This window comes from Lepidochelys olivacea, assembly GCF_965140295.1.
Source record: "Lepidochelys olivacea isolate rLepOli2 genome assembly, chromosome: 2".
Lineage (NCBI taxonomy): Eukaryota > Metazoa > Chordata > Testudines > Cheloniidae > Lepidochelys > Lepidochelys olivacea.
The window spans coordinates 119,625,785-119,653,720 of NC_140412.1; the positions used below are offsets into that span (position 1 = coordinate 119,625,785).

General features: G+C 42.8%; 1 protein-coding gene across 2 annotated transcripts; it reads left to right on the forward strand.

Annotated features, from left to right (window-relative positions):
• Positions 1-98: 98 nt before the first annotated feature.
• FAM217A (family with sequence similarity 217 member A) lies at positions 99-27,936 on the forward strand. Of its 2 annotated transcripts, none has more exons than XM_084618816.1 (7): positions 99-218; positions 310-406; positions 1,936-2,020; positions 2,111-2,136; positions 4,841-4,912; positions 5,030-5,109; positions 21,796-27,936. In XM_084618816.1, the coding sequence occupies exons 1-7, from the start codon at positions 157-159 to the stop codon at positions 23,012-23,014; spliced, it is 1,641 nt and encodes a 546-aa protein (XP_084474942.1). In that variant the 5' UTR covers positions 99-156; the 3' UTR covers positions 23,015-27,936. The 2 variants fall into 2 exon arrangements, with proteins under 2 accessions (XP_084474942.1, XP_084474943.1); XM_084618817.1 differs by having other exon boundaries at positions 313-406.

Sequence of the window (27,936 nt, forward strand, 5' to 3'; positions counted from 1 at the left end):
CCCCCCCCGCTGGGTGACAGGCCTCCGTGGGGCCGGGGCAGCGGCTGGGCCCCGGGCCGGTTCCCATAGCGATTCCTTGTGACGCGGGGCGGGGCCGGGGACGCCGCAGCGCGGGGCCGGCCGAAGCGGAGGCGGCGGTGGCGGCAGGAGGGTCCGATGGACCGGCTCGCCAGCGGGGCCGGAGTCGCTGCGACACAGTCACCCGGGAGCTTCCGAGGGTAGGTGGGGGGGGGGGCGGCCCGGTCACCCCAGGCCCGGCCCGTGGCCTGCCCCTCACGCCCCTGCGCTTCTCTTCCCCCCCCCCCCCAGCAGGTTTGGCAGGAGGAGCTGGCGCTGCAGCGCTGTGGACGCGGGAGACTTCACAGGCGGCATCTATGGCACCAGCCTCTCCTCCGACTCCCGCCAGGTACGGGCTCCCCGCCCCCTCGCTGCTCTGCAGGAGCAGAGCGGAGCCAGCGCCCCCGGGTGGGCTTGGCCTGGCCGCGTCCGGCGGGGTTTCTTTGTGAATACACCTTAAACCGCTGCCCTCGGGGGCACCAGACACGGGTCACGGGCGCAGGGACGTCGCCACCTGCCGTAGCGCTGGGAGTCCGGGGCTGTGGTGCCGGTTTCCGACTTGCACGCTCCCTTTCAGTGGTCGGTAGTTCCTGGCCGTGACCCCCTTCTTCACCTCGCAGCCTTGCTGCTTCTGCTCGGGCTCCCGAGTCTGCAAGCGGGACACAGCCACCAGCTTTGACCCCCCTCCCAGTCAAGGTGAAAACAGGCCCCTACTAACCGGAAAGCAGGAGTGGCTACAGGTTGTCACAACGAGACTCTGCCGCTGGGGTTGTAACACACTCAGCACGTCTGTGGATCAGGTGCGGAGGAGGTCAGGTACATTACCAAACAGTGGACTCCACAAACACAAGGACATCACTTCATGCACACAACTAGTGTTACTGAAAAAGCCAGTGGTAATTCTCATGCAGGCAGTTACTGATGCACAACCCTAAAGCCCCAATCTCGTAGTGAACCCTATACAGACAGACCCAGCTTTCCGTCTGGAGCACCAGTCAAATTCATAGGACTTTGCAAAGGAAAAAAGGTCTGCCCACATGAAGCCCCCTGCAGGATCAGGACCGTGATCGGTAAATTTCTTTGAGATACTTTGAGATTAAAGGCACTATACCAGGGGTGGCGAACCTGCGGCCCCGGCGCCACATGCGGCTCTTCAGAAGTTAATATGCGGCTCCTTGTATAGGCACCGACTCTGGGGCTGGAGCTACAGGCGCCAACTTTCCAATGTGCTGGGGGTGCTCACTGCTCAACCCCAGGCTCTGCCACGGGCCCTGCCCCCACTCCACCCCTTCCCACCCCCTCCCCTGAGCCTGCTGCATGCCACAAAACAGCTGATCAGGGAGGGAGGGGGAGGGGCTGATCGGTCTGCTGGTGGGTGGGAGGCGCTGGGAGCAGGGTGGGAGCTGATGGGGGGCTGCTGACATATTACTATGGCTCTTTGGCAATATACATTGGTAAATTCTGTCTCCTTCTCAGGCTGAGGTTGGCCACCCCTGCACTATATGAATGCACAATATTATCTTTTCAATGTATTTCTTAGTCTAGTACAAGTAATAATAATACCTAGCTCTTATATATTGCTTTTCATCAGTAGATCTCACAACACTTTATTACAGAGGTCAATATTATCCCATTTTATAGATGGGAAAACTGAGGCCTGGATAGGGGAAGTGACTTGCCCAAGGTCACCCAGCAGGCCAAGTGGAAGTATTTACTTCATATCATTTCTCTGTCCCACAGCTATTCCTGTTAACAGCTCTCTCCATTCTCCACTTCCTCGGTCTGGCTCATAAAGTTATTAAACCTACATTGTCATAGTTACCATATATCTTTAGTTTCTCTGTTTTTGCACTTACTGAAACTCAAATACTGTTATAGAATATACATACCAGTGATTTGGAACATGATGTCCACCTTCCTGAAAATAAATACTATCTGTCGGGAGACAAGACTGGAACAGGTGGTAAGGAATCCCTGTTATTCAAAATTCTGTATGGAGAAAATTTTTCTAGAGGACTTCTGTAAGCATAAACCAACTGTTGGTCTTTTACAGGTGTTCTTTCAAGCAAGTTGCACAAGGTAAGAGCAGAATAAATATCAGTCTTTTGATAGTAATTGAAGTCAAACCTATCTGGAATTAACTTCATAGGTTTCAGACCTAAATGTTGGTTTTGAAAATCTATCAAACAAATTAGACACTTAAGTTGAAAAGGACTAAACCACTACTGTACCTCTTAAAAAGCCATAAATGAAATTATCAGAGGGGTAGCCGTGTTAGTCTGTATCCACAAAAAGTGAGGAAACAGATTGGGAAGTGAGGAAACAGTTTGACAGAGTGAGACAGATACCCAGAAGTCACCTACTACAGGACAGGCCTAACAAGGAAAATAACAGAACTCCACTGGCCATCATGTACAGCCCCCAGCTAAAACCTCTCCAGCCCATCAACAACGATCTGTAACCTATACTGGAAAACGATCCCTCATTCTCACTGACCTCGGGAGGCAGGCCAGACCTCGCTTACAGACAGCCCCCCAACCTGAAGCAAATACCAACAACTACACACCACACCACAGAAACACTAACCCAGGTAACAAACCCCATTGCCTACTCTGTCCCCATATCTACTCTAGCAACACCATCAGAGGACCCAACCAGATGAGCCACACCATCAGAGACTCATTCATCTGCACATCTACTAACATGATATATGCCATCATGTGCCAGCAATGCCCCTCTGCCATGTACACTGGCCAAACTGGACAGTCTCTATGTAAAAGAATAAATGGACACAAATCAGACATCAGGAATGGTACCATAGAAAAGCCAGTAGGAGAACACTTCTGTCTCCCTGGACATTCAATAAAAGATTTAAAAGTAGCCATTCTTCAACAAAAAAAATTCAAAAACAGACTTCAAAGAGAAACTGCAGAGCTACAATTCATTTGCAAATATAACAATAAATATAACATTAATTTGGGCTTGAATAGGGACGGCGTGGCTGGCTCACTACAAAAGCAATTTTCCCTTTCTTGGTATTGACACCTCCTCATCAATTGTTGGGAGTGGACTACATCCACCCTGATTGAATTGGCCTTGTCAGCACTGGTTCTCCACTTGTAAAGTAACTCCCTTCTCTTCATGTGTCAGTATATTTATGCCTGCATCTGTAATTTTCACTCCATGCATCTGAAGAAGTAGGGTTATAAATGAAATTATGGCTCCACTAGGAAAAAAAATGTTTCTTTTTTAAAATTTTTCAAATAAAGATAGGCAACTGCATTTTTGAACAGCGTTCTCATTGTAATTGGCCAATCACTTATTCATATTCCAAGTTTTCTTTAAAAGTTATAGTTGCCCTCTTTGATTTGCATGAGGTCAAACTGTAAGATGTACTTAGTTTTAAAAAGTGAAAACTCATTTCAGTGCACTTTACACCTCACCAATAGGAAGACCGTTTTGATTGCAGAATCTAAACCTTCAAAATATAGATTTTTTGAGCAAATATAGCAATCTTCTATTCCTTTCCAGGGGAGTTACATGTATGCATGTGAGAATAGACCCTTCATATTGTTGAACATGATTTTCCTTTCCCTTAGATAGAATGATGAAATATCCATTTGGTGGCTGCTCAGCAGCCTATGTGAAATTAATTTGGCAAGTTCCCATGTCGTGTGCATGCTCTCAATTAAACACACATGCACACAGACGCACACAAAAGCACAAAAAAACTCATTACATAATTAGCAACTATAATGGCAGCAAGATAGTTGAAGCAAACCTGGAAGGCCCTGCGAAGCATTCCAGTTGTGTCCCTTAATAGAGCAAAAGCTATTGTCACATTCTGTTACTTTGTTCTGAATTAGAGCAATAAGTCAGTATTCACCTCAGAGTTCTGTAGAATTCATCAGTAAGGCCTCAGGGAGTGAATTCTTCAGTCTGAATAAGGGCTTCCCTATCTTCTTCTCTGTCCCAGTCTGACAAAGCAACAGGAACCACTCTTGGGGCCAGGTTCACAGGTGATGGGACACTGGGTTAGGACATCATCTCTGTACCGTCAGACCAACCTGGTAGCAGAATGAGGTTCTCAATAGAAAGTTGACTAACTCATTCATTCACATGGATTGAATTCAGTAGCGCTGCTGATTTATTGCCTGAGGCGGGTAGCCTGACGCATCTAAAACAGGCTTGAGGAGTTAAAGCTCAGTGGGCCATGTTTACCACAGCAGGAATCTTTCCACTGCTCCAGGTGCACATGTTGCTGCTCTCCATGTGCTCTAACAGTACATTACAATAAGAATTGAGCATCTGTGACAAATCAGTTTAGCCTGAGGAAAGAGCCAATCCATGGCTTTCTCTGTCTGCAGATTTCACAACTTGTCTAACTGGCAGTCTCAACAGAGAGGTCAAAAACTGAATGAGTGTGGGTCAAAAACTACTATGGAGTAATATTAGCCCTGCCACCTATAGAAAAGTGATTTCTCTTGGACAACGTTGCTGTATAAAGAAGCCCTGCCCATGTGCTGTACTTTTTCTGTGTGATTCCAGGCCTCTCAAGCCATCACTGTTCATGAGCACTAAATTCACACAGCAATTTAAATGTTTTATTGAAAGCTAAATTCAGCCCTCAGTTACACACTTGGAACCTCACTGAAGCGAATGGGGTTGCATGGTTTTAACTGAGGATAATTTTTGGACCAAAAGATCCAAGATAAATAAATGATCATGCCTGAAAAGTGTCTTCACACCTACGAAATATTGTAGTTGCTCTTCTGTTTTACAGGATGCTTACAAGACAGCAGTGGAACAACTGGCAGATCTTAGTTTGTCAAAAAATACGACTAGAAGAACACAGGTGGGATTTGTTTGTCAAATAACTTTAATTATGCCATTTATTTCATTTTGCATTCTTGGTGCTTATTCTAAAATATATCAATAGTATTTTTATAGATATTCTTTCTGCTTATTGCAGCTCAGTCAAAATAATAGCAAGGAAGGGATGTTTCATTCCTGGAGATATGCACATGATCAAAGCAATACTACTGTGAACAGGTAAAAAAAAAAGTTTTATTCTTAACACCTAAATCCAGTTAAACTGAACAGTTTTGTTAAAAGGTGTCAAATCATTGTGAACAAGCAAGAGAATTGCATCTAAAACATGCATTTAACACTCTGTGAAGTTATATACTTATGGTTTATTGTCAGCTTATACATTTTCTAACAGAGTAGAGTTCAAAGGAGTTTTATGAATTTATGCATTGGTATTTTAATTAAAAGTGAGATAACAGAGTTATGAATTCTGATGTTCTGGTAAATGCCTTTAATCTCTTCTGGACCACAACTATTTTGTACTATGGTTAAACCTAAAGGATATTGGCTTGCCATCTTGGTATGCAATTCATTAACTCTTTTTTCCAATAAATCCTTCATATACTCTGTCAAGTCTTCAGTTTTCACTGTTAATGAAATAGCACCAAACATATATATAGCAGTATTTTATCCTTTTTCACACTGGAACCCTCCCCGCCCCAGCTGTGGCACCCTCATTCTCCTCTTTTAGCAATCCGGGAAGAGCAGGGTGTTTGTGGCACCTTGAAGGGGTTTGTGACTCTAAGCCTTGAAAACCTTCCAGAAAGGTAAGCAGCAGGATACGGACCCTGGACTTCAGGAAAGCAGACTTCGACTCCCTCAGGGAACGGATGGGTAGGATCCCCTGGGGGACTAACATGAAAGGGAAAGGAGTCCAGGAGAGCTGGCTGTATTTCAAGGAATCCCTGTTGAGGTTACAGGGACAAACCATCCCGATGTGTCGAAAGAATAGTAAATATGGCAGGCGACCAGCTTGGCTTAACGGTGAAATCCTAGCGGATCTTAAGCATAAAAAAGAAGCTTACAAGAAGTGGAAGGTTGGACATATGACCAGGGAAGAGTATAAAAATATTGCTCGGGCATGTAGGAATGAAATTAGGAGGGCCAAATCGCACCTGGAGCTGCAGCTAGCGAGAGATGTTAAGAGTAACAAGAAGGGTTTCTTCAGGTATGTTGGCAACAAGAAGAAAGCCAAGGAAAGTGTGGGCCCCTTAATGAATGAGGGAGGCAACCTAGTGACGGAGGATGTGGAAAAAGCTAATGTACTCAATGATTTTTTTGCCTCTGTCTTCACGAACAAGGTCAGCTCCCAGACTGCTGTGCTGGGCATCACAACATGGGGAATAGATGGCCAGCCCTCTGTGGAGAAAGAGGTGGTTAGGGACTATTTAGAAAAACTGGACGTGCACAAGTCCATGGGGCCGGATGAGTTGCATCCGAGAGTGCTAAAGGAACTGGCGGCTGTGATTGCAGAGCCATTGGCCATTATCTTTGAAAACTTGTGGCGAACGGGGGAAGTCCCGGATGACTGGAAAAAGGCTAATGTAGTGCCAATCTTTAAAAAAGGGAAGAAGGAGGATCCTGGGAACTACAGGCCAGTCAGCCTCACTTCAGTCCCTGGAAAAATCATGGAGCAGGTCCTCAAAGAATCAATCCTGAAGCACTTATATGAGAGGAAAGTGATCAGGAACAGTCAGCATGGATTCACCAAGGGCAAGTCATGCCTGACTAATCTAATCGCCTTCTATGATGAGATTACTGGTTCTGTGGATGAAGGAAAAACAGTGGATGTATTGTATCTTGACTTTAGCAAAGCTTTTGACACGGTCTCCCACAGTATTCTTGTCAGCAAGTTAAGGAAGTATGGGCTGGATGAATGCACCATAAGGTGGGTAGAAAGTTGGCTAGATTGTCGGGCTCAACGGGTAGTGATCAATGGCTCCATGTCTAGTTGGCAGCCGGTGTCAAGTGGAGTGCCCCAGGGGTCGGTCCTGGGGCCGGTTTTGTTCAATATCTTCATAAATGATCTGGAGGATGGTGTGGATTGCACTCTCAGCAAATTTGCGGATGATACTAAACTGGGAGGAGTGGTAGATACACTGGAGGGCAGGGATAGGATACAGAAGGACCTAGACAAATTGGAGGATTGGGCCAAAAGAAATCTGATGAGGTTCAATAAGGATAAGTGCAGGGTCCTGCACTTAGGACGGAAGAACCCAATGCACAGCTACAGACTAGGGACCGAATGGCTAGGCAGCAGTTCTGCGGAAAAGGACCTAGGGGTGACAGTGGACGAGAAGCTGGATATGAGCCAGCAGTGTGCCCTTGTTGCCAAGAAGGCCAATGGCATTTTGGGATGTATAAGTAGGGGCATAGCGAGCAGATCGAGGGACGTGATCGTCCCCCTCTATTCGACATTGGTGAGGCCTCATCTGGAGTACTGTGTCCAGTTTTGGGCCCCACACTACAAGAAGGATGTGGATAAATTGGAGAGAGTCCAGCGAAGGGCAACAAAAATGATTAGGGGTCTGGAACACATGAGTTATGAGGAGAGGCTGAGGGAACTGGGATTGTTTAGTCTGCAGAAGAGAAGAATGAGGGGGGATTTGGTAGCTGCTTTCAACTACCTGAGAGGTAGTTCCAGAGAGGATGGTTCTAGACTATTCTCAGTGGTGGAAGAGGACAGGACAAGGAGTAATGGTCTCAAGTTGCAGTGGGGGAGGTTCAGGTTGGATATTAGGAAAAACTTTTTCACTAGGAGGGTGGTGAAACACTGGAATGCGTTGCCTAGGGAGGTGGTGGAATCTCCTTCCTTAGACATTTTTAAGGTCAGGCTTGACAAAGCCCTGGCTGGGATGATTTAATTGGGTATGGGTCCTGCTTTTGAGCAGGGGGTTGGACTAGATGACCTCCTGAGGTCCCTTCCAACCCTGATATTCTATGATTCTATGATTCTATGACCTTACATGTGGTACACAAATGTTCTAAGGAATGGGAGGGCTCAGGAAGTTATGCTTTTTGAAAACTTCCATTTGAGCATTGAGTGGTTCAAGTATGATGTTCAAAAATTTAGTCTTTGATGTTATTCCTAGAGATACCATTAATAAATTGATGGTGCTCAGAAGTTCAGTTACAGATTGCAATGCATCCACAGGATTACAAACACTGTTCTGAACTCACTCTATACCAACCATGTTTAATCCATTACTGCATATAAGATCTAATAATTTTTTTCATCCATTAGATTTTTGTTCAAATGCCTTTATCTAAAATATTAGATATAAAACTAATGTAATCAATAATTCAGATATTATGAAATACAGGGAGTCCTCGGACTTATGACACAATTCGTTCCTCAGAATTGCGTTGCAAGTCGAAACCGCTTTTCCCATAGGACTCAATGGTATGAAGGGGGCATTGGTTCCTGAACCAAGGCTTGATACACTATTTTCACCACAATAACCCAGATTTTTGTACTAAATGAATTATAGATGACTCATGTTGCAACATCAATGTGTTTACTGTACACTGTATTTTGTAAACAGCAGTCAAATAAACATATAAACTCACATATGCTGCTCAGAAAGCCAGGGAGAATGGCACACATGCTGAGCCTCAGCCAATCACTGTTCAAGCTTTCTGATTGGCTGAGCCCAGGGCCGGGAGCCAATCAAAAACAAGCAGCAACCCTACTTGGCAACAAGCTACCCTGCTGCCTTGAAGCCAATCAGAAGTGACTCCTTCCAGCTCCATACCGGTATAAAGCAACCAGGAAGCGATTTCAAGCGAACTTTTTGCAAATTGAGCGTCATAAGTGCGAAACAGGCAGTCAGTTGAAAAGCGTTGTAAGTGGCATCCGACGTAAGTTGGGCGTCGTAAGTCCGAGGACTCCCTATATATTTACCTGTATGTGTGGGGTTCCACTGAACTTTTAATTGTTAAACCATGCAAACTCTTGTGGCCTTTTTAATTAATTATAAAAAGTAAGTTAGTTCTGCAACACTCAATAAACCAGACACCGTAACACCAATAAAACAGACAGCTCTTCTTCAAGTAGTGTCCCTATGGGTGCTCCACTTCAGGTGCGCATGCGCCCCACGCATCTTTGATCAGAGATTTTAGGGAGCAGTGCCAGTTCGGCCCATGCATGCTCTCTATTCTGCCTTGTGCTTTGCGCTGTGGCTATATAGAGCTGTGCTGGCGAACCATCCTCAGTTCCTTCTCAAGCACCTTGGCCTGAGATGGAGTCCAAGTTGAGCTTAGTTCAATTGCAGTTTTTCTCATAGTTTTACTTATCTAAGTTATTGTTACTATTTGTTAAAACAATGGTTGTAAGGACCATTGTACTTTCAATTTTTCCCTGAGGGGAACTTTAGATTGCTGGGTGGATATGCCTGGCTCTCGAACTTTTAAACATTGTCTTCTCTGCCAGGAGGCTATCCTAGTGAGCAACAGGCAGTCCTGGTATGGTCCGTTACACTTTGGGGGGGTGGGGGATAGCAGCGTGCATGTGATTCCCCAAGGAAATTTTTGCCTGGTCTTAAAATCGAGACCCAGAAAGAACCAGGAAATTAAAATGTGTTTCCTTATAATGGAGAGCTCCCTCCATCCAGCTTCTCACTCAGGCCAGGGACTGCCTTCTCTCTCCATACATCGGTCTCCTGAGTAAGTTGACTGCCTCTATCACTTCAGTGCAATACTCCCCTAGAGCTTCTAAGTGGAAGATTCAAGAATCCTCTCAATAGGACTCTAGGAAAGGGAGCTTGAGTTTTTTCACCTACATCATGTGGACCCCCTTCATTGGCCATACTAGGATCTATGGGCAGCATACCGCCAACAATTCTCTAGGGCCCTTAGCATCACTAGTTGCCATGATAAGGGTAGACAGTCCCTCTCCTCCTCTCTCTCCAAAAGGTCTGATCCAGAAGAGGATATCTTTGAGAAATAGGAGATGAGAATCATCCTGCCAACCAACCTCTCTTCTTCATCCCCAATGAAGCAGTTATGCCTGCCTCACCATCCCAGGCTGACGACTTCAAACAGTTCCAGGAATTCACTGAAAGGACAGCGAACTCCTTACAAAATTCCACTTGAGGAGACTAAGGAGTCACAACATAAACTGCTTGATATATTGCACGCAGCGTCATCTGCCTGACTTGCATAACCTATTAATGAGGCTCTTCTGTATCCTGCAAAAGTAATCTGGCATACCCTAGCAACAATATTGCCCACCTGTAAATGGGCTGATAGGAAATATTATGTTTCATCTAAAGATTCAGAGGTTCTGTTTTCTCATCCATCTCCCAACTCCCTAGTTGTCAAGGCTGTACATGAATGTGTAAGGCAGCACCATGGTAAATCAATACCACATGACAAAATTCAGAAGTATCTCAAATTTATTTGGTTGCAAATCATATTTGTTTACATCTCTGCAGTTTAGAATTGCTAACTATCAGTTGTGGATGGTGAAATATAATCACACCAGCTACTCAAAGTTCACTTCGTTTATTGAGCATCTACCACCACAGCAGAGGGACTAGTTCCAGGCAATCATTACAGAGGATCAGCTTCTTGCCAGACCATCTGTGCAGGCCTCTCTGGATGCCGCTGACGCAGCTACTCGCTCTGTTTCTATGGTAGTGGTCATCAGAAGGGCCTTCTGGCTTCAGCTCTTAGGATTTCTGAGGAAGGTCCAGAATACAGTTGAAGACCTTCCCTTCAATTGCTTAAAATTGTTTGTGGAGAATACAGACAAGTCTCTGCATACATTAAAAGATTCCCGGGCCACTTTATGGTCTCTGGGAATTTACACAGCTGAGCATAAATTTAATAAGTCCCAGACAGCACAGAGATCTCGTCCTGCTCAATTCCCTAGCTCCCAGAGATCTTATGAATCCATACAAAAGATGCAGAGGTTCCAGAAAAAGAGACTGTGTGCTACACGAGCATTGACCTCACGAGCCTCATCTTCAAAACGCCAGTTTTGGTGGGTGGTCTAGGTTCTGAGTTGCCTTCCCCCTTCTTCTTACCATCTGCAACTGTTCGCATGCCTTCCTCCCTTTCTCACTTCTGACAAGCTTGGGAGCATATCACTACAGACAAGTGATTTGTGGAGATCATATGAGCAGGATGTTTCATCCACTTTACTTCCCTCGCTCCCTCCCACCCCTTTTCCCTATCCTTCTTCATGGACCCATCTCATAAGTACCTTCTAAAGCAGGAAATAGACTCCCGCCTGAACTTAGGTGCTACAGAAGCAGTTACTGTAAAACACAGAGAAAAGGGGTTTTACTCCAGGTACTTCCTGGTTCTGAAAAAGAACAGCAGGTGGGGACCCACTCTAAGTCAGGTTTGTGAAGATACAGAAGTTCATATTTGTAACACTTGCAGCAATACCACCATCATTGGCTTTAAAGGACTGGTTTTTGGCCCTCAGCCTACAAGATGCATATTTCCATATAGTGATTCGCCCTTCCCACAGAAGTTTCTGATGTTGCACTCGAGGCGAAAACCACTTTCAATACAGAGTGCTTCCATTTGGTCTCTCTCTTCTGCTCCCAGAGTGTTTTTGAAGGTTCTGTCAGTGGTAGTGGCTTACCTTCACAGAGAAGGAATCCTAATATTCTGATAGCTTGACGATTGGCTGCAAAGGGACGCTCCTACAGCGAGACCTCGGTCTCCACTCAGATGACCATAGATCTATTTCTCAGGCCACTACCACTTTTGTTGGCAAAATTTACGTCGCTCAGCGGTGTGAAAAAACCACCCCCCATAGTGATATAAATTATATCACTGGCATAAGTGGTAGTGTACACAGCACTATATTGGCGGGAGAGCTTCTCCCACCAACATAGCTAGCACGGCTCATTGGGGTTGGTTTAATTATGCTGACAGGAGAGCTCTCTCCTGTCAGCATAAAGCAGCTACATGGGCGATCTTACAATGACACAGCTGCATCGGTACAGCTGTGCCACTGTAACTCTCTAGTGAAGACACAGCTTCAGTCTGGGGCTGCAATTAAAAATTCAGACGTCCACATTGGCCTCAATGCAATGATGGAAGTTCATAGGAACTTGCTTCGATGCAATAGTTGCCAAACGTAACTCCCAATGCACAGGTTTGCAACCCTATCAAATTTAGTCACTACTGTTCAAATCAGCCCCCAGACATAAGTCAAAAACTGTCTCCAGTTGTTGGGGCATTTGGCAGCTGGGACTTTGTGGTAAACCAGGTCAGGTTGCTCGTGCGCTGCCTCCACAGGTGGCTCAGAAATGGTTATTTGCCAAGCAAACACAGCTTGAACAAACTACTCTGGGTGCCTACTGTTGTGAAGAAGTCCCTCAACTCAGAGGCAACGCATGTGGTGGGGCACGTGGGGTCACACCCTCCCCAGATTTCTGCGAGTGCTGAACTGCCCTTGCAGGGCTTGCTCTGGTTTGCCTGTTGGGGAGACGGCGGGACTCAGTTTTTCTCATGCTGCACCTCCTGCACAGCACGTTTCTGGCTTACTTGGCCCCTCTCCACAGCAGCTGAGCCTGGACAGGGAGCGGAGGGGGCAGGATGGAGCCGCTTCTCCTTCTGGGTGAGGGTAATAGCTCTGAATCAATGCCCCTGTGCAGCGTGGTGACTGCCTATGAGAGCCCAGCTGGGGAAGTGGCAGAGGCCTGCCCTCTCTGCTCCCTGCCAGGCTGCCTGGTAAAAGGGGGGCTCTGGCTGTGCCCCCACCCCTGCCCCGGCACGTTTCTGGCTCACTCAGTCCCATTCTCCAGCTGCCAGGCCTGGGCAGGGAGCAGAGGAGGCAGGCCACCACCACTTCCTCAGGCCGGCTCTCACAGGCAGCCGCAGGAGCTGATGAGATTGGCTGCCCTGGACCGGAAGGTTCCTCCCAGAGGCGACATGTCAGGGCAGTCACATGACCCGCCCCCAACCTTTAAATTGTGCCCCCCCAGCATCATCAGGTACAGATAGTCTCTGCCTCAACTGGTGGAAAGAACATTTGCACAGGAGTCCTCTTCACTCAACCATATCTAAAAACAGTTACCTCCCTGTTGGGATGAGGAGCACATCTTAACACTCATGTAGCTTAAGGCAGGTGATTGTCTCACAAGAGCACTCTACACATGAACTTGCTGGAACTCATGGTGGTCAGGAATGCACATCTCCATTTTATGCCATTGATTGGGGCAAAGATCATGACAGATGATAGTCATGAATGTTTTATATCAATTGTCAAGGGGGAGTGAGATCACCCTCCCTCTGCACCAAAGCAATGAAACTCTGGAGTTGGTGATACGAAATCATATCAGCATGTCAGCAAGCTTATCTTCTGGGCATTCAGAACATCATCGCAGATACCCTCAACAGATGTTTCTCTGAGGATCACAAGTGGGACATAGATTCCATTATATTCCACTGCATATTTCAGTGTTGGGGAGTCCTGCAGGTAGACCTCTGTCACGGCCAGATACAAGAGTGCCTCCAGTTCTTCTCGAGATGCGGAGTGGGCGACCACTCCTTGGGAAATGCCTTTCTCCTTCATTGGATGTCAGGTCTGTTATATGCGTTTCCTCCAACTCTTCTGGTATCCAAGGTGCTGATCAAGAGAAGGAAAGACAAGGCCAGGGTTATTCTGGTTGTTCTGATGTGCCAAGAAAGATGTGGTTTCCTTACCTCATCCAGTTGGTGCTTCTTTTGTAAACCCCACCTGAATTAGGCGGATGTGGTATTACATACACTTGATATTAGAATGGCATTAACCTTTACTTGGACAGGAATAAACCATTTAGAAAATCTCCCAGATAGTTTGTCTCTATTGTGGACAGCTCTAATGGATCTCCAGTTCCCACGCAAAGACTTTCTCCATGAATATCTAGCTGTATTACCCTTTTTTATCAATCTCAATCTCCAACATTCTTCTGTACTAGTCCATTCAGCAAGAGTTCTTTCTACTTTAGTGGCCTTTCTAAAGAATGTTCCCATTGCTGAAATATGTAGAGCCATACACACCTTTTCTGAATATCATGACACAGCTTCTGGTGCTGTGTCTGGCAGTACTGTACCGTCTTCAGTTTTGGACTAGATTCCGAAAGTCCCTCCCCTTCCTGAGAGGATACTGTTCAGTACTCACCTTAAGTGGAGCACCACTAGGGACACTACTTGAAGAAGAAGGCGAGGTTACTCACCTGTGCAGTAATTGTAATTCTTTGCATTGTGTTCCCCTATGGGTGCTCCATTACACACCCTGCTTCCCCTCTTCTTCAGAGTTCTCTGCTACAGAGCTTTGCCATAGAGAAGGAACTGAGGGTGGTTTGCCTGCACAGCTCTATGTAGCCACAGTGCACAGCATGAGGTGGAGTAGAGCACTTGCACAGGCTGAACAGGTACTGCTACCTAAAATATCCGATTGCAGGCAAACGTGCACCTGAGGTGGAGCATTGATAGGGTGACCCATCTCAAAGAACTACAGTTACTGCACAGGGTGAATAACCTCTCTTTATACCTTTTAATTTACTTGGGCCAAATTCAGCAATGCCTTAAATTTGTACAACTTGCATTGACTTCAAAGGTAATCTTGGCTTCTTACACCCAGAATTAATATGGCTCATTTTCCTTTTGGCCTTTAAGAACTCTGCTTTCCTATTTTCCCTGTTTCTTAGCATAGGTTTGTTGTGGTTCTCCTGAGACCTCTTCCACCTTGTTCCCCAAGAACTCAGTCTCTAGTCTTGTTATTCAGGTTCCTTTATCTTGCATACAGCAAAACTACGCTGAGTTGATCAGACTCAGGACAGGGGGCAGGTATAGGGTGTACCACACATCCAAAGTTACACAGAAAAATGTTACCTTATATGCATTTTTACTAACACTGATAACACATGAATTCTTAACTATACATTGCATCATACACTTCATGATTGGCTTGGTTACTTTTCAGGAACCAATCCCTATCCAGCATGCTCTGTACTTGTGCTGGTCATATATAACCTGATCTTTACATTCCAAGTTTTACATCTTTACATCTTGTCTGTTGTCCCTAGTACCAGGGTGTTCCTGCTTGTGTTAGCTAGCACAGATATCCTGACTCCAGTATACTGCTTGCTCAGCCCCTATTTATGGTTTAACCTTCCATTCACCTGCCCACTAAGAACATAAGAATGACCATACTGGGTCAGACCAATGGTCCATCTAGCCCAGTATCCTGTCTTCTGACAGTGGCCAATGCCAGGTGCTTCAGAGGGAATGAACAGAACAAGCAATCATTGAGTGAGCCGTCTCCTGTTGTCGACTCTCAGCTTCTGGCAGTCAGAGGCTATGGACATCCAGAGCATGGAGTTGCATCCCTGACCATATTTACTAATAGCCATTGATGGACCTATCCTCCATGAATTTATCTAATTATTTTTTGAACCCCATTATAGTTTTGACCTTCACAAAGTCCCCTAACAACAAGTTCTACAGATTGACCGTATTGTGTGAAGTACTTTCTTACGTTTGTTTTAAACCTGCTGCCTACTAATTTCATTGGGTGATCCTGGGTTATTGTATTATGTGAAGGGGTCAATAATACTTCCTTATTCACTTTCTCCACACCATTCATGATTTTATAGACCTCTATCATATCCCCTATTAGTCATCTGTTTTCCAAGCTGAAACCTCCCACTCTCTCCGAATATGGAAGCTGTTCCATACCCTTAATCATTTTTGTTGCCCTTCTCTGTATCTTTTCCAATCCTAATTTTTTTTTTTGAGGTGGGGTGACCAGATCTGCACACAATATTCAACCTGTATACCGTGGATTTATATATTGGCATTATGATCTTTAGTTTTTATTATCTCTTTCTTCATGATTCCCACCATTCTGTTAGCTTTTTTGACTGCTGCTGCACATTGAGCGGATGTTTTCAGAGAACTATCAACAATGACTTCAAGATCTCTTTCTTGAACAGCAACAGCTAATTTAGATCCCATCATTATGAAATGACGTCTGTCTTATGTCAAATAACTTATGCCCAGATAGGCCTACAAAATCAAGTTTGAGTGACATTGATTTTTTTTGTTTGTATTTAATATTTGAGCACCAAAAGGAAACACACTATTTAAACTGTTCATACTGTATGATAGGCTGTGATCCTCCAAGACTTAAGCATATGTGTAATCTTACTCTCTGAGACTACTCAGGTAAATAAAAGTGACACATTCTTAAGTCTTTGCAGGATCAGGGCCTAATATTGTTCAAGGAAAAGCAGCAGAAGCAATTGTGCTACGGCACCAAGTGACTCAGAGAAAACAGTTTCTTATAGAATCTTCTTACATTAAAATATGTCTAAAATTATATTAAAATACTAGAAATAACTAAGATCCTATCCACAGTATGGTCCAAACCATGGCAGTAATAACCAGAGGTGGGATTTTTTTGGTAACATAGGTTCAGTAATAGTGAGACAGGACATAACATCTCTGAATCCACCTTTTTCAGAAGGATTTTTTCCCCCTGGTGCACAGTTGACCAGATGTATTCTGGAACTTTCCCTCCCTCCCCCTTCTTCTGAAGTATCGATGATTGCCACATCTGGAGCCACAACAGTGGACAGGGTGGACAAGTGCTCTAAAGTGGTACAGATAATCCTCTCTCAGATGCTTTGCTGATGTGTCTAGCTCAGATGCACAGGATCAAACAGATCACTAGATCAGAGGTCAAGAAGAAATTTTCCTTAAGGCCTCATTAGCAAGGTCCTTGGGGGGTTTTCACCTTCCTCTGCAGAATGAGGCATGGTTCACCTGCTGGGGTCATCTGGGCATCTCATATAATCAATACTCTGCCATTGCAGGAGCATTGAGCATCGGTGGCACCTCGGTTCCGCCTGGACTCTGCCTATGTAACACACTGTTTAGTCTCAAGGATTGAAATGTTTTAGTCTAACAAATTACTGGGACCAATATATGGGTATCTGGGTGAAATTTAAAGGTCTGATCTAATGGTCCCTTCTTATCCTAAGCTCATGGTAAATTCCTAATAGAGTATATGGTGAAAGCTTATCAGCTCTTCTCAGTGTACTGTTATTCGTCTAATCTATTCCCTAATTTCTGGGGCAGGGAATGAGGCTGCAGTAATCTAACATTGTGAACAGCTGGAATAGTAAAGAGAATAAGGCAAAGCTCCTGATATGTTTCTCAGTAGGTTCAATAATTAACCAGCATTGCTCTGTCATCACAGTCTAGTGTGTAGCAAATAAACTGTCTGCTGAATTACTGGCAGATCTTTATTCTCCTCTTCTGCAGTACTAATGAGGGCTAAAAGAATATTTTCTTTTAATTATTTTCCAGTAATGCTTTTGCTGAACTCATGTCCCCCAACAAGTACTGTAATTGCTATTAAAATATTTGCTGTATTTGCACAATTACCTAGAAAATATTTTAATAATTATTATCTTCATTTGGTAAAACCTAATAGAGCATGCATGGCCTTTAGCAAGTTAATGTGAAATTTAATTCACACTAATACACTCACAAGCAGGAAAGAAGGAATGCTGCTGTGTATAGGAAGAACCTGAAAGCTCTGTTGCTACTGTATGTGCCTTCTCACTTTTTCATTTGCATCTTTTAGCTGCAGAAAGTGCCTTTGCCACTTATTTCCCTCTCCTTGTTCCTCCACTTCGTTCCCATTTAATAAATCCTGAGAATCCCTCCCCACTTCTGGGCTCCATGGATAGCATTAGATCAAGAACACTGAGAGATGTTGTCCCCTAGGCAGTGCTGCTCTGTACTCTGCCAACGAATAGATGGTACCTAGTAATGAGTATTGTCAAGTCTTCTCAAAGATCACATCTTAATAGAGAGAGAATTTCACTAACACTTCTCTTCCCTTTGCAGAACATTCCAGGAACAGCCTCTGCAATTGCTTCCATAAAAAGTAATATGAGGGAGGTATTTAATTTGAATGTAACTGTCTAATGAAATGTAGTAGCTGCAAACAAGGAGAGTCATCACCAGCTGCTTCACAGACAAACTGCAGTTCACAGAACACTGGCTTACACAGTGCATTTCAAAAAGGAAGTCATATTCTATTTCCATTGCAGCTAGTGAGCCAAATTCTGAGACAACTTACACTCTTGTCCAACTCCCTTGAATTGCATTAGGTGTAAGTCAGTTTAAAATTTGCCTTAAAATCTCTTGCTGCTTTTAGAATTCTTTCCAATTGAATACCAGTATATTTACCCTAGTTGGTAATGTACCTTCATTCTTAACTTGCCAAGCTTTCCTCATAGGTATTTTATAGCTCCTCTCCAAATATATAGGCTCTTCCTGAGCATTTGAATTAAGAAGCTTGCGGCTAAAACTAGTCATGAATCCTGTCCAGACTTCTATTTCCTTCGTGCCTGAGACACCTTGTACAGTAAATTGCTCACTGTTACTGACTTTTCAAGTGTCTCAAGCTTCTTTTCTTGGAACACTTTGTTTTGAGGAGTTTGTGTTTCTAATAAGGATAAACTTATTTTTCATATTTTCCCCGATTCACTTATAGCTCTGCTGTGCAGCAGATTCAATTTCTCAGGCATAGTTCCTACTCATTCATCTGAGTTTGCAAGATGCATAGTAATTATGTACCAAAGTGTTTCTTCCAGAATATATATTAGCTGTTTTGGGCAAAAGACTTCAATACACCCTTTAATACTCCCAAGAATTATGGTCTGCACTGTTAACTTTTAGTCTTTTTACCTCCGAGTTAGTCAGGGTGATGGGTCCTATACAATGGTAGTACAGTCTAGATATACATTATTTTGCCTTGTTTGTCATCTTCTCCTTTATACTTCCCCCCTCCCACTGCAGTGGGACTAGAGAAATCTGAGTGGCTTTCCATGCTAGTATCAAACTATGTGCCCCTTCCACTTAAAGTGACATTGTACTTTTCCCTGTACATTTCAATGAAAACTGAGCAGTTTTAATGCTCAGATAATCCTTCTGTCTATAAACAGGGTCCTCTGATTCAGCCTACTCTTAACAACTTTATTGTGAGTCTTACACTCACGTGACTGCATGTGATATAATTAGACAGGCTTCTGACTTGTGAGATGTGGAAATAGGGACTGTGTAACACTTTGAAAACAGTGACAGATAATTTCTCTCTCATGAGTTCTCCGCTGAGTCTTGGCTGATCCAATTAACAAAACATAACACATTGCTTCCAGTTCTTTGCATTATAAAGCACTTAAATATCTCACCCTTCAGAATATTGAAATATCATTTGCTAAACATATAAAAAATTGGATTACCGTCTAGCAGTGATATGCTAGAAAAGACTTGTAGAAACCCTTCTTTAAATTTTGTTGCAAAATTATGAGGAAGATTAGGGATGGTTTCTGTGCTAGTGTTGGCTTCCATTCCCTCTTTGAATAATGGTAAACATTTCTCTCCCAGAGAAGACTTGGGTTGAAACTCAGAAACATTTGTTTGCCTTTAGAATAGACCTGACTTGCACTAGGTCTCATGTACTTAAATTTTTTAAAAAAAAGATCTAGGAGAGGAGACACCAGTTGCTACAAAGTCACTCACACCATTGCAATTTACACAAGTGGAAGACTGTGCTGTATTATCAGTGTAGTCAGTGTGTATATATACAAACATTTAGAACCAGTGCACTTAATTGACATTTGATTTGTTCAGTGGTAGTGCCTTTCTCCTTGCTTATAGTTACAAGATCACATTTTTGTTTAAATGAGAAAACATCCGCATCTGAATCTGAACTTGCCAGAATGTTAGAACATTCCCAAAGGGATTCAGTTGCATTAGCGATACGTCTAAGCTGCAGATCAGCATCATGTTTTTTCTAAAGTTTCATATGAAGGTGTTTCAGGTCAGGTTCACGTTTAGGTACCTTGTGTTCAAAACTTGGAATTTTTCACAGCTCAAAAGAGCACTGTTTAATTTTTGAGATACCCTTAAGAAAGCTGTGTTAAGTATATATTCTGTTATCTTGCAATAACCACACAACAAATGTTGCAGTTAAACTAATGTAGAAAAAAATGTGCCACCTCAAGGCAAGGGATAGATGAGTGTTTTACACTATTATATGTCTATTCTATTTTCCTACATAGTTATTACACTATAATTTTCACTCCCTAGTTATAATCTAAATATCTTAGATCATATTTAACTCATTACCTTGTAAACTGTTTTGAGTTAGATACATTAAATAAAAAAAGGTGCTCTATGACATTAGATTTTCTGTATAGCGGTGACGGGGCAAGGCCAGATGGCTATAGGAAAGTAGTGGGAGACAGATATATTAGCTGCAGGCTAAACAAATCCCTGTTACCAGGGTAAGCAAATGGCAGTTGCTCCAGGTCAATTAAGACACCTGGGGCCAATTAAGATCCTTCCAGAAAGCAGGGAAGACAGCTAGGTTGATTGGAACACCTGAAACCAATCAAGGGCTGGCTGAAACTAGTTAAAAACCTCCCAGTCAGTCAGGTGGGGGCACGTGTGGCAGGAGCTGTAGGAGGAAGCCACGCTACTGGAGAAATAGAGCAGTACAAACCCTATCAGGCACAAGGAAGGAGGCCCTGAGGTAAGGGTGACGTAGATATTGAGGAAGTGGGGGGCTGCTGTGGGGAGGTGGCCCAGGGAATCATACTCGTCCTGTTTCCAAAAAGTCAGCTACCAAGAGCTGCTATTATCAGGGTCCCCGGACTGGAGCCCGGAGTAGAAGGCAGGCCCGGGGTCCCCCCTCCCCTCTCTAACTAATCACTGAGCCTGGGAGACAACAGAGACTGTGCGAGGGAAGAAAGCTTCTCCTCACCTCCCTTGCTGGTTTTTGATGAAAATGACTCAGTAGGCTGTGACCCTTGCCTCTAGAGAGAGAAGGGCTACATGGAGGGTCACAGGGAGCCTCTGAGGCTAGCATAATCTGCTAGGAAGCGTGGGACCCACTGAGACAAGGTTGGAGCTTTGTCACAACCTGACATTTGTTGAAACAGAACTAAAGACCACTAATGGTGGCTGATAAACATAATTTGTTGCATGTGTTCTGATGAGAACCTTACTGTATTTTTGTTAGCGTATAGTTTTTTCAGTCTTACAGCTGATCTGAAAAACAACCTCTACACTAAATTGTAATTCTACACTAACAATAGTAGTGCAAAGTTTCTCCCCCCTCACAATCCGAGGAACGCAAGCTGGTAATCCTTCCCTTTTATGTATGTTTGCTTGGGTCCTGAAAAATTTAGAAGAGAGCTGTTCTTCTGAGGTCAGTTTCAATATTTGGATCTGAATGTATGATGTCTGTAGGGCTTTTGGGTCAAACATTCCCCTTAGAGGTACACACTAAAGAAACCAAAGTAAGAGTCTTGTAAAATTAATATTAAATTTCCATAACAATACAGCAGAGCGACAGGTGACTGGTTGAATATTTGGCCTTAAAGTCCATCTGGAAGAAGAAAAGTAGAAGGGCTGCAACTCAGGCAGGGAGAACATCATGGAGATGCACTTTTGATATTTTAATGAATGGAGAACAGTTTTATGCCAAGAACAGTAGGACTGTTTACATAAGCAAGGCAAGTAGGAGTTGGCCCTTGGTATGCAGAAGCATTAAGTCGTATCTGAATGAGTATTTCCCTAAAAAGTGGTTGCTGTATGATTGAGCCAAAGCTATAATTTACCTTTTCAATACAAATTGAACAGAGTCATTATTCTCCTTGTAATATGCAACATTAACAGCTAGCCCCCTTAAAAGATAGGGTAAATCCTGGCTCCATTGCAGTCAGTCAGTATGCCCATTGACTTCAGTAGGGTCAGAAGGGCTCGCATAAATGCATTTTATCCTACCAATTCCCTGAGTAAAACTACACTATACTTTCTTTTTTTTTTCCCCTCCAGAGTCTTCAATAAGCCTCTAGTGGAAACTCTTTCCAGCTCACATGGTAATTCTTTAAACTTCTTTACTGTTAATCCCACATTGGTGGGGGCCCATATGAACAGCTGTCACACAGTGTCTTACCGGGGACCTCAGCAGATGCCATTAGGAATCTACTGGACAAATGGAGATGGGGATTTTTTCAAGGTCAAAAATGAAACCACAGCTGACTCCTATCCTGCTACAGAAAGTAGTAGTGATGACGCTCTCTCTGTGTCCAAATGGAATTTGAAGTTGCAAAACAGTAGTGTTGAGAACAGTCTTTTAACAGAGGAAGGTGATGTATCTGAGAGTGAAAAAGTGAATGATGTTTTGCTTAGTTATTTCAAATATATGGATCTGAACTTAAGACCAGAAACCATAGAAAACATTGAAAAAGCTTCCTCTAAGCACCAAAATGAAGTGTTTCCATACCCTGATTTTCTCCCACCACCTTTCAATAACCTGGACTTACAAAAGTTGGCCTTATCAAAATGGGATGACTGGAAGGTAGTCTTTAATCCACCACCAGAAAGCTCTGTTGTGAAATTAATATCTCGTCTGTTGGAAATTGAAAGGATGCAGCACTTGACTATATTAAAAGAGAAGACAAGAGACCTGACAGTATCTTCCAGTATGATGCTTGGCAATCGACCCAGTTCCACAAAATCCATGCATCAGTTGAAGCAGTCAAGACTGTCTGATCCTCTATGTTTTCAGACACCTTTTAATCGAGACTATCAAGAGAAAAATAAATCCAACCATTCTGGCTGCTGCATGCATGACTGGAACAGCTCAAAATGCACTTGGGAGTACTGTCATAATTGCAAATGGAGTGCTGGAACATCCTCTGTTAGAAGTTCATCCACAAAGCAGCTTAGAGCATCTTGTGATGCCTTTAAAAGCTCTAAAATCCCCATCATTTTAAACTCTAACATGCTCTTGCGGAGGTCTTCCTCATGCTGTGTGGCGGCACCAAGAACTCAATCAACTGTAAAATTGACTTCCCCAAAGCTACTGCCATCAAGTACAGCTCTAACCAGTCCTTTCCCTGATAAGGACAGTTTAAAATATAAACAGCCAAGGACCAAAAAGAAACTCTATAGAAAAAATGTAGTAACGAGTAAGACTTCTCATTGCCAGAAGTTAAAATCTGTATCTGCAATGCCAAAGCAGAAGTACACACACACTGACAAACAGTAATTTCTTGAATTCATACTTCTCATTATGAGTGAATCCTGCTCAGCAATCTTATTTTAGGTTGATTGTTGTCAAGTTAAAGTATTTTTAATGGTATGAGACCGAAGTGATATGAAATAGCACTTGTGACAATTGAATCCACTTGTATTGTAGAAAAATCAAGTTTTATCCCTCTGCCTGCTGACATCTTTTAGACCATTTGTGTAACTTTTAAAAGAATTGGAGCAATATAAGCATACCAGCAGATCATCCCGTTCCAGAGTGCAACTATTTTTTTAAATGTTTATAAAAGTAATATCTATAAAGTATAGTTATATTATACTAGCACCCAGAAAATCCCACTCAGCATCAGTGCTCCCCTATGCGCTACGTGCTGTACTAATACATGGGAAGATAACGGTGTCAGCCACAGAGAATTCACAATTTAAGTGCAATATGAAGGGTGGGAGGAGAGAGAGAAAAATACAATTTCTATATATTTGTCATTTTTTTTCCTGATACATAGATTAAGGACCAATGGTCTGATTATACACATGGGAAAATACTAAAGCAAACTGAATGTAGTACATTTCTATCACTTTTTTCCTCAAACAAGAAAATTAAATAGAACAGCTAAATTGATGAAGTTTTCTGTACATGCCTAGAAATCAAGAAAATCAGATTTATGATTCCTATTGCAACCATAGTTGTCCTTGTGTATGAGACCCTCCCGTCCCCCACAAAACCTATGTTATCTGATACTCTGGTGGAATAGACTAGAAATTCTGTAGCAGTTCCATTTAAAATTCTATTTTAATTGAAGTCCATACACTATTCCCAATGTTACTTATTCAAATATTAAATTTGATTTTATACTACCCTTACATGTTCAGTATGTGTCACAGATTTTGGTATGGACAAGTAATTGAACTATAAAAGTTGTCAGAGGGGTAAACTGGAGGTTTTTGGCACATGAAAAGGTGGAGGGTTGTTACCATATTAGCTAAATATTTTTGCTAAAATGATCAGCAGTGAAATGGTTATCATTGTTGACATTTCAAATACCTTCAGGTTTCAGGGTTACCAGTCCTCAGCACCTCTCAGCATTAACTGAGGAAGATGGCAGGACATCAGTTTACAGTCTTCTTCACATATTCAAGAATAATTTTCTTGATGCAAGCCAGAAACAATTGTTTTAAAACCCTGAAATTTTAGCTACTGGAGCTCATTTGTACAAGGGCTGGATATTATATTCATAGAATACAGTGTAACATGGCCCGTAATGCAATACGTTCCTATAAGTGCTTCTCGTCAGAGCAACTTACACACAATTACATCTCAACATCCTGGAGTTTAAGGTAAACAGTAGTACAGGAGGGGAAGGAAGGCAATGGTTGCCATTTGAACACCCTGATTTTAGCTGCTTATCACTTTTCAACTCTTTCATCTTTGGGGCTGAAAGAGGCAGGGACATAGTACTGAGTTGGAGTCATGTATCAGCAGTCTCTGCGGGCAGGGCTCTTGTGGAACCCTGGGGAGAAACTAAAGCTTCTCCCCACCCTGTAGAAATATGAAGGGAGTGCATTGTCAAGGGAGAATAGCTTGAGTGAATCTGGCTTATGATCTAACCAATTCTTATTCTGATGAGAGTTCTTGGGAGCAATTGGCTGTTCCCCCTCCCCCGACACACACCGATTGCTAGATCTTATGGTTGTGAGAGGGCCTGTGTAAATCACCCACTCTCACTGGTGGGTTGGATAGGATAATTAAGACCCCTGTATTCAAGAACTTGAGGACTTTTCAGTCACCAACAACTTTAACATTCATTCTTGCACCACAAACTGATTGAGACCTACTCAGCCAGGCCTGTGCAGAAGACCATTTTGAAGTGATTAGCATTCACTGAAGTTACAATTATACACTTTAATGAGAAGATTTTTCTCAAACTTCACCATGGAATCAAATGGGTCTGTTCTCTAGGACCTACAGAGTATTCGTTTTTCATACTAGATACACAATTAAAAATCCCAAGTACAGATGAATCCAGTTGTAAGAACACTCTCTGCATGTTCTCCTGGCTCATTGCCGTACAACTTGTCCCAAAACAGATTTCTTGTTTAATGCACACTTTAAATAGGAAGTTTTCTAAAAGTATTTAGGGGCCTGATCTTGACAACTACCGAGCACCTGTAACTCCCAGTGACTGCACTTGCAAAAAATAGGATGCATAATATGCCAGCAGTGCAGCTCCACCAGTGGAAACTATATTGTAGAGAGGGCTTTCAGATCTCTATCACCATGCTACTTAACTAACCCACTGGTGAGCTTTGAAGTTCAAAAACAGGACCAATGATCGATAGAGAGCCAGAGTAGTGACCAGAGCGCTGTGCTTGTCAGCTCAGCTGCTTTCTGTATCACTTGGAGTTTCCTTAGGTCCCAATTCAAGGAAACATCCTTAGTAAAGGACACCATTTAAGGTGTGTTTAAGATGCAATGAAGACACTATGTGCTTAAATGTTATCCTGAACAACAGTGGTAATAATCACATGCTTAAGAGCGCCAATGAATTGGGATCCTAGAATCTAGACCCTCCAAATGGTCCTAAACCTTCTTTTCCATACTTTCCACGCTGGATTTCTCAAAGCAGCTCTGGACCTACACAAATGACTAATCATATTCTGAATCAGAGTTTTGGATTGCATGGGGATAAAGGGAACACAAAACACCTCCTGAAGTCAAAACGGACACCAGAACCCTTCCACTCTCTAAAGAAGAAATTGCACTTAGAGTGCTCATGGTGAGCAGCTCACTGCTGCTGGAACTGGTGTATTATTACCGCTGGAGAAAATATAGCTCATATTTAGGCACAACCTGCATTTGTTAGATTTTAAAAATGTATTAGTTCAGCTCTTGTAAGCAAGTGATAAGTAACGTATCTTACTGATCAATGCAAACTGAGAGGCAGAACTCATTTACATTTTCTCCTGCTAAATCGAACAATTTTGTAACAAAGATTTATCCCAGAGGGTTTCAAATTAAATCTATTTAACAATTTTTCAGGATAAATGTTTTGCGAGTTGAAGTATCTGCATAATTGCATTTTATTTATAAGCTCTCTGAAAATGCAGCCATAAATTTTAAATAAACTTGACATGTTTCTCTGAACAAATGCTGCCAGCTGTGACAGCTGGCTGGTGGTGAATAACAGTCATCTCAGAACTCACTTAACCATTGTACCATGATTGGGTTATCAGTGACTAAGACGGAGTGATTAGAATCAGCATCTTTGAAAGGTGAGAAGCTACCAACCAGCACACCACTCTACACAGTTACATTTAATATAAAAATATTTCGATTCAGGTCGGCTGATATTCATCCTATGCACTGAGTCAGCACAAGATGTACTCATCTGCTTATGGTCCATTTAAAACAATTGGCTAGGGCCAGTCTGGTTTATATTGGTAACATTTTCATTAATACCTGTACTTATATTTGAAATGGCATATCACTCACAACTGCACATCATTTGAAAACATTCCTCATCTAGCAGCTTGCTTTTGAACTAGAATGTCCCATGAAATCTTGATGCTTAGTTTAGTGTAAATCCTCTTCAGATTCACTTCTAACACTGGCAAAATAATTGGTAGCTGGCTGTGGACATGCCTTTATGAGACAACTGTAAATACCACCTTTCCTCCTCCAGAAGTGTGAACAAGATTTACCCTTACTGGGTCATCCCAGCAGTTTAAGAAACTGATTCAGGCTATGCTGCTACATAGAACTGCTTTGGCCATGACCCTGGCTACGTTAATTAGGATCTAGCCATTTGATTTTTGTTTTTTAAACGTAGGAAACAAAGATTGTGTGGTTAAGACTTCCATATTAACTTATTGGAGAGAAAAGCAGGGCAAGGATGGTCAGGTCACAGTATCATAAGGAGAGAAGGAAGTAAGATGTGTATCTTACATTGCCTTCAATATTAATTTGTATGTTGTCTCACTATTAAGGACCTGATCCAGCAAATACACATGCAGCTTTACACACATGTAGTCCCATTGAATTAAAATAGGACAACTTGTGCAAAGTATGTAAGTTTCCAGAACTGGAATCTTATATTGTAAGCTCTTCTGAGCAGAAACTGTGTTTCTGTGTGTGTACACATACTTAAATGCATTTTGGGCACTACTCCTGCAATAGAAATAAGTTCTAGTTCACCCCTACTCCCTAGGAACATCTGAGCTTTCATTAGTGTATCAGTATCCATGTCTAAACTACATGAAACACTCAAGAATTTAGTGGAGAGGAAGATTCTGTACTGTTGTGAGTAGAAACAAGTGACACTGTGTTCATTTTTAGTCATATCTTTGTGTGTGATGTGCAATAGTTTCCATTTAAAGAAAATCCAAGACAATGCTTGAGATAAATGTCAAAGCATGTGTGTTTTGGGTGCAGTATGTTGGACTTCTCAGCCACTTTATTTTTTCTTCCATCTTTTAAAGTTTTTAGTTTAAGACAATGCTGGCTGGTCAATTTCTTATTATTTGGGTGCCCAGAACTACAGAGAAGCAGGAAACCCCAAAATTCTAGGAGGAGCATCTAACATTGCTATGAACCTCACATGGAACATTTTTTATTGAAAAGCTTGTCTGATGGCAGGGAAAGATTGTAGAATTTAGCAGTGGAGAGGGAAAAGTGTACATTTGGGAGTTGAAGAGTTCAGCTAAGAAGCAGATTTGCATGACACAATGGTTGCTAAGTGCCTCTGGGTTTTGACCACCTTTTTTGTTAATTATGTTTTCTGAGGAGAGTGGTCTTAATTCTTGCCTGTGTGATAGGGTCCTAGCAAGTTTTGTTATTTACACATACACATAGTTTTATTTACTTTGTTTCTTCTGTAGTGGTATAGTCTTGTTTTTCCTTTTTGTAATCTGTAAATATTGTTATAA